The sequence below is a fragment of the Danio aesculapii genome, chromosome 24, assembly GCF_903798145.1.
Source record: "Danio aesculapii chromosome 24, fDanAes4.1, whole genome shotgun sequence".
In the NCBI taxonomy this organism is placed as follows: domain Eukaryota; kingdom Metazoa; phylum Chordata; class Actinopteri; order Cypriniformes; family Danionidae; genus Danio; species Danio aesculapii.
In genome coordinates this window covers 20,545,560-20,561,168 of record NC_079458.1, presented here as the reverse complement: position 1 = coordinate 20,561,168, position 15,609 = coordinate 20,545,560, and the positions used below count along the sequence as shown (strand labels likewise).

Sequence of the window (15,609 nt, the reverse complement as noted above, 5' to 3'; positions counted from 1 at the left end):
GTGGCTCCGTTGGTCCCATCTTGGCTACATTGTAATCAGAGCGCAGAGGAAAGAGAACTCGTCCATATTACAGCTGCTGTTTCAGGTACATACATATCTATTACGAGCCTCATTTCTTGATTTCGGCTTCATTTTGGACAGCGTTGGCACATTTCATGTTTTGTGTTACATTCTCGTGTCAATGACATTTTTCTTCATCTTGTCAAAATAATGATCTAAACCTTTCATTGGCCCACAGTTAGCCTGTCAGCAATCTGTCGACACCACCAAATGTGTTGCGCATTTAAAATGACAGCTCGCCCCGCCGCGTGACTCGCGTTTGCCTGATGACAGACGACGGTGACAGTTTAATGACAAATTCCAGATGTAAATTTCACCATGTGGGGAGTGCTAGCATTGGCTTTTTATTGTCTGGGATAGGTTGCTAGCTGACATGGAGCCCGACTTTTTCTTTGTCACGGCCCTCCTCTGGCAGATGCTGAGTGGTCAGTCTTGCTGTCAGTCATTGTTCCTCGGACGCTGATTGGTTGTGAGGCTGACACCGTCAGGTTTGGTGCTTGACTTATTCTGCGGTGCTGTCTGTGGCCTACAGAGCAGCAATACTGTATGAAATTACTGGGGTGTTATTAATATGAATTGATTTGACGATGTTGTCAACCTCATGTTGCTCTTTTTGGAGTTCGACGTGTGTCAAAGCAGTTTTGCTTACACGTTAAGGATTTACGGGTTGCCTTTTTGAGGCGTTCATTTTGTCGTGCTGTCTCCTAATGGTGGCTCTGTTTTAGACACAAGTTAATGTCTCAGATTTGTTATGTATATCTGTGATGATTTGAAAGCACCTTTTCTTGCTTTCTCACATCATTGATTTATATGTAGAGCTGGTTTCTACATTGACTATTATTTCATAAGTATATATTAAGCATTAGCTCTAGTGTTATATTTATATTGCTGTTTTTGTTGATAAAGAGTAGCTGACATTATTTACTTCAGAAAAGGCATAAGTCCTACGATGTGATTCTCCAACAAAATCTTTTTCATGCAGCAATTTTCTAAATAAATGCATACATTTATGTAGTGCTGGGCGATATAGCAAAAATGCAATCTCGATAATTATTTTCCATATTGAATCATAACGATATATTTAGATGTCTAGATAAGTTGTTATTGCTTCCAGATTTAAAAGAGTATCCCAAAAATGACCGAAGCCACAAAACTTAGAGGGTCCATTAAATGCCATAACATATTTTTTGTCGATAATTTTTCTGAACGAAAATTCAGTAGTCTCTAATTTCAACACACTTTTAGATTCCCATTGTTGCTCATTTCTTCTGTGTGATTGGCTATAAAAGTCCAGAGCTTATTATTGTTATTGACATAAATTTTATCGCGATTCGTTATAATAATATTGTTTATCGGCCCAGCCCTAAATTTATGATCTAATATTTAGAGACTACATGTCATTGTATTTTTTAAAAATAATTTGTCATTGCAGATCCCTAAAATGAAAAATAATTCCAATAGTGACCTGTTAGAGGACCAGAAATGTTATGTATTCTCCTGTAAACTTTTATAGCAATGCTTTGAAATTTAATAGAAGTTTATAGAGATGTTATGCATCAGCTACCCAGTTTTCCAAAGCACAACAAATTGATTTTTAACAATAACCAATAAACCTTTAAAGACAGATGTGTTGCAAGGTCAGAGGTTGTTAATTGATTGCCTGTGCTTTTGTTGAACCCATCTGCTTGCATTAATATGTTAAAACTGTACACAAAACTCCACCTATCAGAAAATGCAGCTAGAGGTCTACGCGGGACTTATTATTTTGTCCCGCTCCCGCATCAGACTTGCCTTATGTGGGTTTCCTAACAGTAAACTGACCATTCTCTAATGCAAGCTGAATTAACAGCCGTGAGTACTGGCTGTACCGGTGCTCAATAAGGATGAGAAAATCACAAATATGCTGTTCCGAAATAACGTCAGGACTCAGGAACGCTATATTGTTGGACAGCCTGCTTCCGTTCAAATTTCATATATTTGCAAATTTATTACAGCGCCGCAAGAAATCTGCTCGGGTCCCGTGGCAGTATGTAATACAGTATAATGCAGACCTCTATATATAGTTGCTGCAAAGCACAACAAAAGATATCTTTAGCTCCACCCACAACCAGTATGCACAACATATTACATAACTGAATGTGTAAACATTTATATTTTTTGGTTAACGACTTGTAGCACTTTAACAAAGACTATATATATATATATATATATATATATATATATATATATATATATATATATATATATATATATATATATATATATATAGACTTTAACAAAGCTGATGGAAATGGGCAAGCACTAATGTACAGCTTTATATTAGATTATTAACTATTAAGCTATATTATCTACAGAATGGAATTGAACTCTTCCAAATCAACAAGGATGCAGTCTATCTGTAGCTATCTAATTAAGACTTTTAGTAATTTTTTTTGTCATTGTCGTTTTGGTAACATTTGTAAACAGCGGTTTCTGTGGTGATGGACCCTCCCGGCGGCCGAGACGAGCGTCATCGTCAAGCGGAGCGGCTTCGGCGGGAGGAGGCATACTATCACTTCATTAATGAACTGAGTGAGGAGGAGTACAGACTAATGAGAGACAGCAATCTACTGGGAACACCTGGTAAGAACGCTGAAATCTGGCCGAATGGATTCACATGATTTACCTGTTGACCTGTGGCACATAGCCGAATTAAAATGTCCAGAAAAGTAAATAGTTTTTTATTATGTTATTTTGGATTTTTAAATTATTATTCTATACAGTGTTTTTACCCCTTCACATTGAAATAAAAATTCAGAGCATGAGGAAATACAAATTCCCAAACCTACGCTTTACTCAATGAACAATATGGGTTGGATCTTTTATAAGGCATGTTTTTGTTTGATCACAGGTGAAGTCACAGCAGAAGAGCTGAGGCAACGTCTGGATGGTGCAAAGGAGCGAGTGTCATCTCAGCCACGCCCTGAACCACGCCCACAGAGCAGTGAGGCAGAGGGCAGTAGTGGTAAGGACACAGATGAGTGCTACTAAATTCATTTCCTCAGCTATACTGAAGCTTGTTCTTTGAATTACCAGCTGGTTTGTATAAAATTAACACCACATGGGCAGAGTCACAATGAATCACGAAACAATGCAGAATGCATCATAGTTTAAAGTGTTTTCAATTTCATGTGAATCATTCTGTATGCTTTTGAGTAATCAGTATTATTTATTATTTAAATGTAGCATTTTTGTTTTTGTTTACACTTTTGTGCATTTACCTTTCCATAATAATGTTTAAATGTGTTAAACAGAAAACATGCTTATAGACATAATAGAAGGAATTAAATAAATACATTGTACAAATAGAAACACTCACCCTTAAATTCATCAATGATGATTTGAAATTGATTGAATTCAACGTTGACATTCTTTTGCAAATTGTGTTCATTTGCAGCTGCGGTCGAGCCAGGTGCCGAGACATCTAATGGAGACTCCCTGCTGGAGTGGTTGAACACATTCCGGCGCACAGGAAATGCCACACGTAGCGGGCAGAGCGGAAACCAAACTTGGCGTGCCGTCAGCCGCACCAACCCCAACAGCGGCGAGTTCCGCTTCAGTTTGGAGATTAACATCAACCATGAGCAGCCTGAGCCTGGTGAACACAGCGACACTCCTGACCCAACTGATCTCCCAATGCCTCCCCCTCCTCCTCCCCCTCCTCCTCCTCCCCCTCCTCCTCCTCCTCCAGTGCAATCTGCCTCTCCACCCACAACCCCTTACAACCCTTCAAGGGCTGCACCTTACTCACTTCAACACCCCACGCCGTACTCCACGAGCAGACCCACCCTAGGAAGAAGAGCCGCAGTGCGCCGCACTCGCAGTAGCACCACTCCACCTGTAACGCCCCCTGTGATCTCACAGGCTCCTCCCACACCTCTGAGGAGGAACTTGCCTACATTGCCAAGCTCTCCACCTCCACAGGTTCCACTTGCTTTTCAGTCACAGGAGCAGGATGGTGGTGCTGTTCGGAGTCAAATACAGGTCACAACCTCCTCAGTTAATACAGGAGAGGAGCAGAATGGAAGTGAAGGCCCAGACTGCCCTAACGTTCAGCCTCAGTCTGACCCCCAGGTGGCGCCAGCTGCCCGCGAGCCACGAAACAGTAGGACTCGTTCACGTGGTCGTGTGCGCCGGGCAGCGGGTGCAGGAGGGGCTTTATCTCGTTCTTCGAGACGAAGCCGCTCACCTCTGGACAGAAACCCCGCCTCCAGTGTTAGTCCCACCCACAGCAGCAGCAGCAGCACCCCCCCAGTAGAGTCCACCGGAAGTACAGCTGTTAGCATGGAGATGGGCCAATCTGCCGCAGAGCCAACTGCTCCCACAGATCCTCCAGAGGCAGGTGAGGAAGAGGGAGAGACGCCTGTATCAGGTGCCGGAGGTGTTCGTCGTCACCCTACAATCATGCTGGACCTGCAAGTGCGGCGCATCAGGCCAGGAGAGAACCGGGACAGGGACAGCATTGCCAGCCGCACGCGCTCTCGTGCTCGGGCCGCTGAAAACACAGTAACCTTCGAGAGTGACAGTGGTGGCTTCCGGAGAACAATCTCACGCTCAGAGCGTGCGGGAATTCGCACTTACGTCAGCACTATACGCATCCCATTGCGCCGCATTTCTGAGACGGGCCTTGGCGAGCCCAGCTCCATGGCATTGCGATCTATCCTTCGCCAGATCATGACCGGCTTTGGTGAGCTCAGCTCCCTCATGGAGACGGAAGCAGATTCAGAGACTGCGACGCCCAGCCAGGACTCTGCTCCTGCTGCTGGAGCCCAGACATATCGTGCTGTTGGTGCAGAGGGTGGAGCCACCCACGGCGGAGTTGAATCAGCACGGGAAACTTTAGGGGAGGGCGAGGAGGAAGGACAAGTGCGGGTGAGCAGGACTGGGCCGGAGGGACGACCTAGCAGCAGAGACACTAACAACCTAGTGGAAAACGGCACATTGCCCATTCTAAGGCTTGCACACTTTTTTCTTCTCAATGAAGATGAAGACGAGGAGCACCCACGGGGCCTCACCAAAGAACAGATCGACAATCTGGTCACACGCACTTACGGTCAGGTCAACCTGGAGGGTGAGCAGGGCCGCGCTTGCAGCGTTTGCATCAATGAGTACGCGCAGGGCAACAAGCTGCGCCGCTTACCCTGCACCCACGAGTTCCACATCCACTGCATCGACCGCTGGCTCTCTGAAAACAACACCTGCCCCATCTGCAGGCAGCCCATCCTGTCCAGCCATCAGGAATGATGTCGGCTGTAGCTATCAATCAACAGACTGAACCAGTGACTTTTATTCTGCCATCGGTGGCACCTGTACATAGTGCTTCAATGTTTTCATTCTCTGAGATCCATTGTATTCAAGCTAAAGGTAGAACCAAAAGCAGAAAAAGACTATAATGCAGAGATTTAACAAAGCTTTATTTTTTTAGACTCCTTTTGTTTTCCTATTCTTCCATCTTCCATTAAGCTTTGCAGACATATTAACAGGCGGCGTGACTAACTCGGATGGAGTTAGCAATGTTAACTTCTGCTAAAGTAGCAGTCACAATTAAAGGGATATTTCACCCAAAAAACGAAAATCATTTAATTTATTTACTTGTTCCAAACCAGTTTGAGTTTTAAAGAAGGTGTTTAAAAGAACGTTAGAAAACCTTTAACCATTGACTTCCATGGTTTTGTTTGTTCTACTATTGATGTCAATGGTTTTAGGTTTCCAACATTCTTTAAAAAATCTTTTGTGTTCAACATAGCTGCTTTAGTACAAGTCAAGGATGAGTAAATGATAGAATAATTAACATTTTTGGGTGAACTATTCTCTTAATATTGTTCTGTGAATTTTCGCAGGCAAAACCCAATCATTTCCTTGGGGAAATGAAATATCATGAAATATTAAGTGGATTTCCTAACAGATTCACCATTTCGAACAACAGTTTAATCAAGTGTCTTGATTTGACTCCTAGTAAGTGGTGCTTCACAGATCACTACCCTATGGATTTTTTACCTGCGAATTTCACAAATGTGACTGCACCTTAATTCTGTTTCACAAATGTAAGGTTTGGTGGCTTCAAAAATGGATAGACCTCCTAAAACTCTTTAAAAGATATGTAAATATATGAATGTCTGTGTTTTCAGTTTTAACAGTAAGACATATTCTAAAAAGAACCTTACGCCGGTTCATTTGCATTTTCAAAAGAAACGTTTACTTTTTAAGCGCTTGCAGAGAAATCCAGCGGTTTTGAAGCTCTATGAGTCCTCCATGTAAATGCTCCGCAATGTTGGGCAGCGTTCTTTTAAATGCGTTTTCAATCAGAGCAAGTTTTTAGTGTGATTTTTATGGGATACAAATGGGATATGAATGATGCATCCAGACGTAAATGAACTTTCCATGGAAGTTCCACAATTCCAATCTTTTTATTACGGGAAACTGCAATCTCTACAAACACTACAGAACACTTTTCTTTAAAAGTGATAGGTCACCCAAAAATAAAACTCAAATGTCCTGAAGAATGATAGAAACCAGCAACTATTGACATCCTAGTAGAAACAAATATAAAATAGAAGTGAATAGCTACTGATTTCCAGCATTCTTCAAAATCTCTTCCTTTGTGTTCAAAAGAAAAACGAAACTAAAACAGGGTTGTGGCAAGAGAAGGGTGAGTAAATAATGGCAATTTTCAATTTTGGGTGAACTACTCCTTTAAGCTTGGTCCTTATTTCTCCGATAGGTACAGACTATGCTTGCCTCTTTGAGTGTCATTACATTTCGAATGCGAACAAGTCATTTGCATTCGAACATGATACAGATAAGCTAGTAAGTGCATGCTTGATTTGTACCTGCGTATAAACCCATTAAATGTTCAAATCAATTATCACTCGAAAGCACTTGTCAGCCACTGCACTATAGGGAGTACATCGATGCCTGTTAAAAGCTAGACGTCTTCTGGGGTGTTGCTGTGATACAAGCAGGCAATGAATTGTTGACAGCAGGTTATGTTTTCCTCTGTTTACCCTTCAGGTTTAGCCATTTTTATCGTTTTTATCATCACATGCTTCATACCTCACACACGTTCTGCCCTGCTTTTCTCTTCCCTCAGTATTTAACACACGGTTTCACTTATGGCCTTGTCTAATTCAACATTATCCACCCTTCATGCAGTGTTGCTTGTTCCCCATGTGAGGCAGTAGGACTTCCGAATGAATGATTTTGAATGTAGTTGTACCTTGCGTCTTTCCAAGGTACACTTTTTCTTTTTTTTTTCTTCCTCGATGTACAATAGATGTCTGCTTATGTTTCCGGATTAAAACAAAGACTAAATCTGTTATTCGACAACTGTTCTCGATGTTATTGTTTTCTTGTATACTAAAATATCCCTTTATTTTGTCTGTATGTTGTGAGGATGCGTGTATGCTATGTATGAAGTGTGTATGTGTGTGTGTGTGTGTTTTGCTGAATGGATCAGAATGGTTTTTGAGCTGATGTGTATTTGAGTGGGGGATCTTTGGCCATGAAGTTTAGATATTTAATGATGAAACATTGACATCATTGAGCTATGATGACTATGTATTATGTTATAATGTGATGCTAAAACAGAAGAATATGTATTCTGTTACTATGTAATAAAATAAAACACATGAATTTTTTTCTTCTCTGCTCCCTAACAGTGGATTGATAGATGTGGGTTGTTGCTACTATAGGAAACGAATAGGGTGTGCAGGAAGAAAAAAATGTGCAGTGAAATCTACACGTCTAGTCAAAAGGCTGAATTCAGAAAGAGATTTTTACATTTTAATTATGAGTTTGGAGTCATAAAGGATGCATCAAATTAATCAAAAGTGGTTTATAATAATACAAAAACACTCTATTTCAAATTTCAGACAGCTTCATATTCTGAAATGACCTGCAATCACGCACAATAGCATTAAGAATAGAATTAAATATAAATAAGTGCTTTTAATTTGTAGAATTGTTTTATTTTAAATCCGATTTGCCTGTTACGTTTGAGCAACATATGAACTGATTTTAGGTCTAAATTTAATAAGGTATATATTGGATAAAGAAAAATGATTACGCCAAAATTGGTAAAATAACTGTAGGATTTAAATATTAACATCTACACCGATGCATAATATTGCTTTGCCACTTAAAATGCCTGCCTTTTAAAAGTACACTCTCATAAATAAAGGTATGCAAGCTGTCGCTGGGGTAGTACCTTTTCAAAAGGTTGCCATTTACTTAAAGGGACATTGGTACCTCAAAAGTATATATTAGTATCTAAAAATTTAAGAGGAACACTTTTGTACTATCTAGGTTTGCACCCTTGAGGTATTAATATAGACCTTTTAGGTACAAGTTTGTACCTTTTGAAAAGGTACCACCCCAGTGACAGCTGTACCTTTATTTCTGAGAGTGTAGGATGGATTCTGATTGGCTGTTTTTTTTTTTTTTTATCCGTGATTTAAACTATTGTTTCTTTGTGCTGTTATTGTTATAGTTGTAATTTAGACTTAGAGTTCTGTTGCATTATCGTTACACAGCTTTTTAGAAACTTACTTTTAATGTTTTCATTATTGGCACTCTAAAAATGCCCTTATTGAAAAAAAAAAAAAAAACATTAAACATGAAATTTACTTAAAACAAATTTACATGCAAAAACATGCGAAAGAAAAAATATATAATATGAATAGGCCTAATTATGTGAATGGGTCTTAACAGTGGATTATATTTATTCATATACAAGGGTGAACAAGTTAAACATTAAGATAAAGATACAGAAAAATCAGAGACCCAATTTCTCTGGATTTACTTGATTAAGTAATTTTGAGTAAATGTTTTATATTTGTTTCATTATATAAATTACTGAGATTTATTTACACACACAGCGGTTAAAATAAGTATTGAGCATGTCACCATCTTTATCAGAAAAGTTGAAGTCAGAATTATTAGCCCCCCTTTGAAATGTTTTTTCTTTTTTAAATATTTCCCAAATGATGTTTATCAGAGCAAAGATATTTTCACAGTATGTCTGATAATATTTTTTCTTCTGGAGAAAGTCTTATTTGTTTTATTTCAGCTAGAATAAAAGCAGCTTTTAATTTTTTTAATCCATTTTAAGGTCAAAATTATTAGCCCCTTTAAGCTATTTTTTAAAAGCTTTTTAAGCTATATCTGTCAACAGAGCAATCTATCAGTATACAATAACTAGCCTAATTACCCTAACCTGCCTAGTTAACCTAATTAACCAAGTTAAGACTTTAAATGTCACTTTAAGCACTTTTAAATTAAATTATGTGTAATTACTTGAAATGACAGAGGGAAAACATATTAAACACAAGAAAAAAGGGAGGTGTAAAAAGGCATGGAAAGCCCAAACAAAATCCTTCAGTTGTTTAGACTTTCGAAGTTTTGAAAAAAAAAATCTCACCTGAGCAATGGATACGAAAAAAAAAGCCATTTATACAAAATATTAAATACATTTAAATTGTTCAGTACTTTTGTGTGTGTGTCATTCCATCGTTATTACACATTAAAAAAAATATTTTTATTTTATTTATTTGCATTGTTTCGGTTTTTACAGAAATCTGCATCAATGTAAACAGCTCTGTTAGAAATAAATGTACCAGGGAAAAGCACGATTTTATCAAAAGTAGTTTTAATAAAACACCTAACAATAAATCATCAATCCAGAAAACCACCTTTTCCATAGCTGTAAATTCTTCTTATGTTTAAGCATTGAATACAGAGTTAAATATTTATAAATGCCACCTTTAACCCTGAACCAATATGGTGCCAAAGGTGGGGCTTAAACATTGTCAATTATAAAATCTGAGAAAATTCCGAACCAAAAAAACACTTAAAAATGTCAAACAAATAAATAAAAACAAAAAGAATACGTTTGAACATTTATTTCATATTTTTCATTAGACCTACACTCAAAAATGCTGTTTGTTCAAATAACTTATTTAATATGAGCTGAAACAACACAATTCATGAGGTTGTTTTGAAACAACTCAATTGCTTTATGTTCAATTGAATATGTTGAAAATGTAAAAACTAATAAGTTTTAATAATTTCTTCTTGTTGTGCCAACACAAATCGATCGTGTGGATCCCAGCATTTTTGCAGTGTATTTAATTTTTACCTATATCAATAATCTTCACAAATAAATATCAGAAGGAGCCTATTGAGGTCCATCCATACCATATGAGGGCGTATTGGCATTCAGAGAGAGTCCAGGCGGGGTCTGCCTCTGATGACGGAGCGCGCGCGGATTCGCCTGCGCGTTTGCACGAGCAATAATGCGACGGATCAGCAGGATGGCAGAAGCGCGTGCCCGGCCCAGTGTGCGCGCCTGAGGGTGACCCACCATCAATAGGAACTATGTTGCCTCCATCAAACACCGCATCCCTCTGCTTGTGGCCCGCAAACCCCCGCTGAAGCGCGAGTATGCCCACAGCTCGCTCGCGCTGCTGGAAGCACCACACCGCCGCGCACAATGTATTTCAACCGACGCTCGAAGAAGATCCACAGCGAGGGAGGTAAGATGACATAATCTGCTGACGGGGGACGGTGGATGTGTTGACGCCTGCGTTTTCTTTGGTGCCGCTGGTCATTCGGATGCTCATTTTATCAGAATATTATTCATTGTTATGACATGTTAGAGCCGCTTTTCGATGCTGTGATTGGTCAGCATCATTCGTCCTGCACCTGCTCTTGTCGTGGGTGACCTGTCGTGTTCGCCGTGTAAACACACGGGTCACCCGGGTGACGTTTTGCTTTCAGTGATAAATTTGGGTCAAGTGTTCTTCTGAGATAAAGCGTGATGCTGCAACAATTAATCTTATCCAGATCTGCATGGACGTTTGAGAGAGAAACTCCCTCAGTGGGGTGTTTAGCTCGTCACGTGACTCTTTAAAGCGCTCTGACTTTCTAAGCTCATAGACAGGTTTGCATCACCTGTTGAGGGCATGTGCCTCTGGTTTAATGTCTACTTTCTTATTAATTACTTTATATTTAGGAAAGAATTAAGAAAACTTATTTTCAATTAGATGCTGACATGTAGCTCAGGGGTTGACAATCTTTTAGATGCCACAAACCCCCAATGAGATCAAGACCTCAATCCTAAATTGTAAGTGACCGTTTACATAGTTTTGTTGTACAAAGTCGCAATTTACTGTGTTTATTTAATACTTAATGTCCTAAATACAGTTGAAGTCAGAATTATTAACCCCTCTGAATTATTAACCCCCATGTTTATTCCCCCCCCCCCAAATTTCTGTTTAACAGAGAAAAGATTTTTTTCAACACATTTCTAAACATAACAGTTTTAATAACTCATCTCTAATAACTGATTTATTTTAGCTTTGCCATGATGACAGTAAATAATATTCGACTAGATATTTTTCAAGACACTTCTATACAGCTTAAAGTGACATTTAAAGGCTTAACTAGGTTAATTACTGTAGGTTATTTAGGCAGGTTAGGGTAATCAGGCAAGTTATTGTGTAAAGATGATTTGTTCTGTAGACTATCGAAAAGCCTAAAGTGGCTAATAATTTTGACCTTGAAATGGTGTTTAAAAAATAAAAACTGCTTTTATTCTAGCCGAAATAATACAAATAAGACTTTCTCCAGAGGAAAAAATATTATCAGACATACTGTGAAAATTTCCTTGCTCTGTAAAATATAATTTGGGAAATATTTTAAAAAGACAAAAAAATTCAAAAGGAGGGCTAATAATTCTGACTTCAACTGTATATGGGATCTATTAAGTTGCATAATTTTTTCTAGGTACTACATTCTCAGAAATTAAGGTACAACACCTGTCATTGGGGTGGTATCTTATACTAATTTAGGTAAACTTATGTGCACCTTAAAGTTGCACATTAATACCTAAAAAGTTAGAATGTGTAATTTGTACCTTAAAGGCACAACAAATTCCTTTCGAAAATGTAGTACCCCAATGACAGGTTTTCTAACTTAATTTCTGAAAGTGTAGATTGTACATTTATTTATGTACACATTTAATAACATATTGAATATGTTTAAATAAAATGTATTCATTTAATTGAATCAAATTTGTTTAATGTATTTTAATTCTAATAATCCTTGGTAATTTTGAATTGAATTGATAATTTTGATAATATAATTACCATTACAATATTTAAAAGAATTCTTTTAAGATCATTTTTATCATGTATTTTTATTTACTGTAATATTTCATATGAATTCAGTGGAATACAATTTTATGTAGGTGGCATGGTGGTGCAGCGGGTAGCGCTGTCGCCTCACAGCAAGAAGGTTGCTGGTTCAAGCCTCGGCTGGGTCAGTTGGCATTTCTTTGTGGAGTTTGTGTTTAATGGGTTTCCTCTGGGTGCTCCAGTTTCCCCCACATCCAAAGACATGCGGTACAGGTGAATTGGGTAAGCTAAATTGTCTGTAGTGTATGTGTGTGAATGAGAGTGTATGGATGTTTCCCAGTGATGGGTAGTGGCTGGAAGAGCATCCGCTGCGTAAAACAAATGCTGGATAAGTTGGTGGTTCATTCCACTGTAGCGGTCCCTGATTAATAGAGGGGTTAAGATAAAAAGAAATGAATGAACGACAATTTTATGTAATATTAATTTAATTTAATATATTATTTAATTCATAAAGATTTTCCTTCAAATGTTCCATTGTCCTCAATGTGAAAACCAATTATATATTTATTTATTATCGGTTATATTTATTTATTTTTATCTTTTGTTTATTGTAATGCTTTAATCATTATTAAACATACTTTATATGCATACTCAGTTTCATTAAGTCAAATTTAACATCTCTTTATATAATGTAATGTAAAACAAATTCCTATTAAATAAACACTGAAACAAAACTTAAAATAGCTACGATCACTTTAAATTTACATTATATCACAGATATCAAGTTTAAACTCTGAACGCTCTTGAACAGAGTCAAAAAAGCAGATTTACAAATAAAGTATAATGGAAAAAACCTTACATCATACATATTATTATTTGTAAAAATGTTTTTAACAATCAGGTAAATTTATAATTAAGAACGCACTGCATTAACATAATCTATTGTTTAAAATTAAGCAATATATTGTGTTTTATAAGAAGCTTTACCATTTTATAGCAATAAGAATAAGTTTAAGCAAGAAAGCATTGCTTTTAAAAGGCACAGTTAAAATAAAGAAATTGTATTGTTGTTTATACAAGTATTTTATTTTAGTAATTGGGTCTATTTTAGGCAAAAACTGCTTTAAATACATGCATACATGTATTATTTATAAGAATAGTTTTTTTTTTAACAAGGATGTCTATTTTTTTTAAAGATAAATTGCTTTTTAAATTTATGCAATTTTTTTGTTATTTTTAAGCATTGTTTATTTTAACAATAAAAACAACACAGATTTCTAGATGCATACGATAAAGGGTTACAATCAATAAGTTCTTCAAAAAAGAAAGAAAATATCTCTATCACTGAAGTCTTTTTCAGGCTCTGATGTGAATGGAAATGAGCCACTGAAACAATTATTGTTATTACAAATCAAAGTAAAAGCTTCTGCATCTTTCTCCACACAGCAGTAAATAAATCCAGTCAGGTTTAGTTAATGCACAGAAGCCAAGAGTATATCACGAGAGCATGCTCTTGAGATCAGAACGCTGCTGGTGGCAGGTTGGAGAGATTGCAGATTGTTCTGGCAGCAGGTCTGTGCCAGCATGTGTTTATTCGGCAGGGCTTTGTGGGGTGATGAGTCTTTTTGACAGACTGACACATATGCATTGTGGATTACACTGGACGTTTGTTTGGCCTGCTCTGAACCAGCATGTTCCAGAATTAACATGCAGGGGCCATACTGTCACTAACCTCATTTGAAAATCTGTGACTCTGGGTTTGTTTTAACCATTCAAGAAAGTTGAGATTTAAATGAAATATTTAGTCTTTAAAGGTGACCTATTATGCCCATTTTTACAAGATGTAAAAAAGTCTCAGCTGTCCCTAGAGCGTGTATGTGAAGCTTCGTTCAAAATACCCCACAAATATAACTGCCCCTTTTAGCCTTTGATTTAAATTGTTCTGTTTTGGCAGCTGTCACTTTAAATTCAAATGAGATTGTCCTCTTTTCAAAAGAGGGCGGGGCTACGAATGCCTATGCATCAGCATAGTGGCAGATTTAAAAAAGGACATTTACAATGCCTCTTAGTCGCTGACATTATCTTCAGCAGGTACAGCGTGAAAACTAATGGTGGATGACTGCTTCTCAACCAGGGCTGTTTATGCTAATAGGGTATATGCGGAAGTATGCGGAAGAACTTTTACCACCATGTCTTTAAAATATGAACATGTATTTTACCCCAGTATATTCAATGGAGCTTCTGCGCTAACCTGCTAATCCTGACAGGCGCGTGCGCATTTTAATTCGTTTCACACTTGAACAACTAAATGAATGTCAAAGTCTATTTAACTGATTGTATTTTAATTACATTACAACATCGATGCTGTTAAAGGAACCGTATAAAATGGAAAAAAGTCACATTAACCGTACACCGGAAGTTTATCAGTATTAGAAGAAACACTAGCTCTGCATATACCCTATTGAGGGAGAGATCATCACTAATGGGTGGGACTTTTACCCTCTGATGACACCTACAAAGGGAGAATGTCAATCAAAGTGTTTCTGCAGACTGTTTTTATCAAGTGTGTTTAGAAAAAATAGAATTAATTAGATTTTACAAATAGAGGCTGCTTATATTCACATTCTCTTGCCGCACAACTGTGTTTAAACCCTTTATAAAAGCGATTTTTGCATAATAGGTTCGTTTTTAAAAGGATATTTCACACAAAACTGAAAATATGTTGTTATTTAAAACTCAAACTGTATTTATTTACTATTTGGAGTCTAGATTTGGGGTCTGTATTTCCTATTTACTAAGCCTGATCTAAATGACCACAACAATATAGAGTAATTGGAAAAAATATATATAGATTTTACTCATACAAATTATATATGAGCAATTCCAACGTTATGGATGTGACATTTGCAGTAAAAACTCAAAACATAAATTCACATAGAAAGTATACCTTAACATTAAATTGACACATCTGTTTATATTTTCCAAAACATCTAACCACAAAGTTATGGAATCAGAAAAATATCAATCTGTGAACATTTTTTATACTTTAAATGAGGAAAATAAACATGCGTTATGGATGTGACAAAAAAGTTTGCAGTCTACAACATACTTTGTAGAAATTCTGTGAATTAAACTGCACAACCCAACAGAAACAATGCTAATCAAACAGATAAGAGTTGGCTCACTATAGAACAAAAATGATTGATTTATTTTATTTGACATTTTTGCATTTATGAGGGAAAAATGTCGTTATGGATGTGACAATTTTCCGTTCTGGATATGACAGCTGTGAAATTGCCTCTTGTGGGATTTTGGCAAATTAAATATAATAGTTTGAAACACTGACAGATATATTTATGAGTATTTTTATAGTACT

The 15,609-nt window shown here is 37.3% G+C and overlaps 2 protein-coding genes across 5 annotated transcripts in view; both read left to right on the top strand.

The window, feature by feature from the left end:
• Positions 1–7,754, top strand: rnf6 (ring finger protein (C3H2C3 type) 6). Its single transcript, XM_056450539.1, has 4 exons — positions 1–85; positions 2,527–2,682; positions 2,951–3,064; positions 3,497–7,754. Exons 2-4 carry the CDS (start codon positions 2,541–2,543, stop codon positions 5,341–5,343), a joined length of 2,103 nt encoding a protein of 700 aa, XP_056306514.1. The 5' UTR covers positions 1–85; positions 2,527–2,540; the 3' UTR covers positions 5,344–7,754.
• A 2,657-nt stretch (positions 7,755–10,411) lies between these two features.
• The window catches only part of atp8a2 (ATPase phospholipid transporting 8A2), a 135,768-nt gene continuing 130,570 nt past the window's right edge, over positions 10,412–15,609 (top strand). For 3 of the 4 annotated variants that reach the window (XM_056451201.1, XM_056451199.1, XM_056451198.1), the window contains exon 1: positions 10,413–10,631. In XM_056451201.1, the coding sequence (XP_056307176.1) occupies positions 10,589–10,631 (43 nt within the window). In that variant the 5' untranslated portion in view covers positions 10,413–10,588. Of the gene's footprint in view, positions 10,632–15,609 lie in introns of all 4 variants that reach the window. The other variant, XM_056451197.1, reaches the window with a different exon arrangement.

Coding starts and splice junctions, on each gene's coding strand:
- rnf6 (XM_056450539.1), top strand. CDS start 2,541: ATGGACCCTCCCGGCGGCCGAGACGAGCGTCATCGTCAAGCGGAGCGG. Junction 2,683..2,950: donor CAATCTACTGGGAACACCTG/GTAAGAACGCTG, acceptor GTTTGATCACAG/GTGAAGTCACAGCAGAAGAG. Junction 3,065..3,496: donor TGAGGCAGAGGGCAGTAGTG/GTAAGGACACAG, acceptor GTTCATTTGCAG/CTGCGGTCGAGCCAGGTGCC.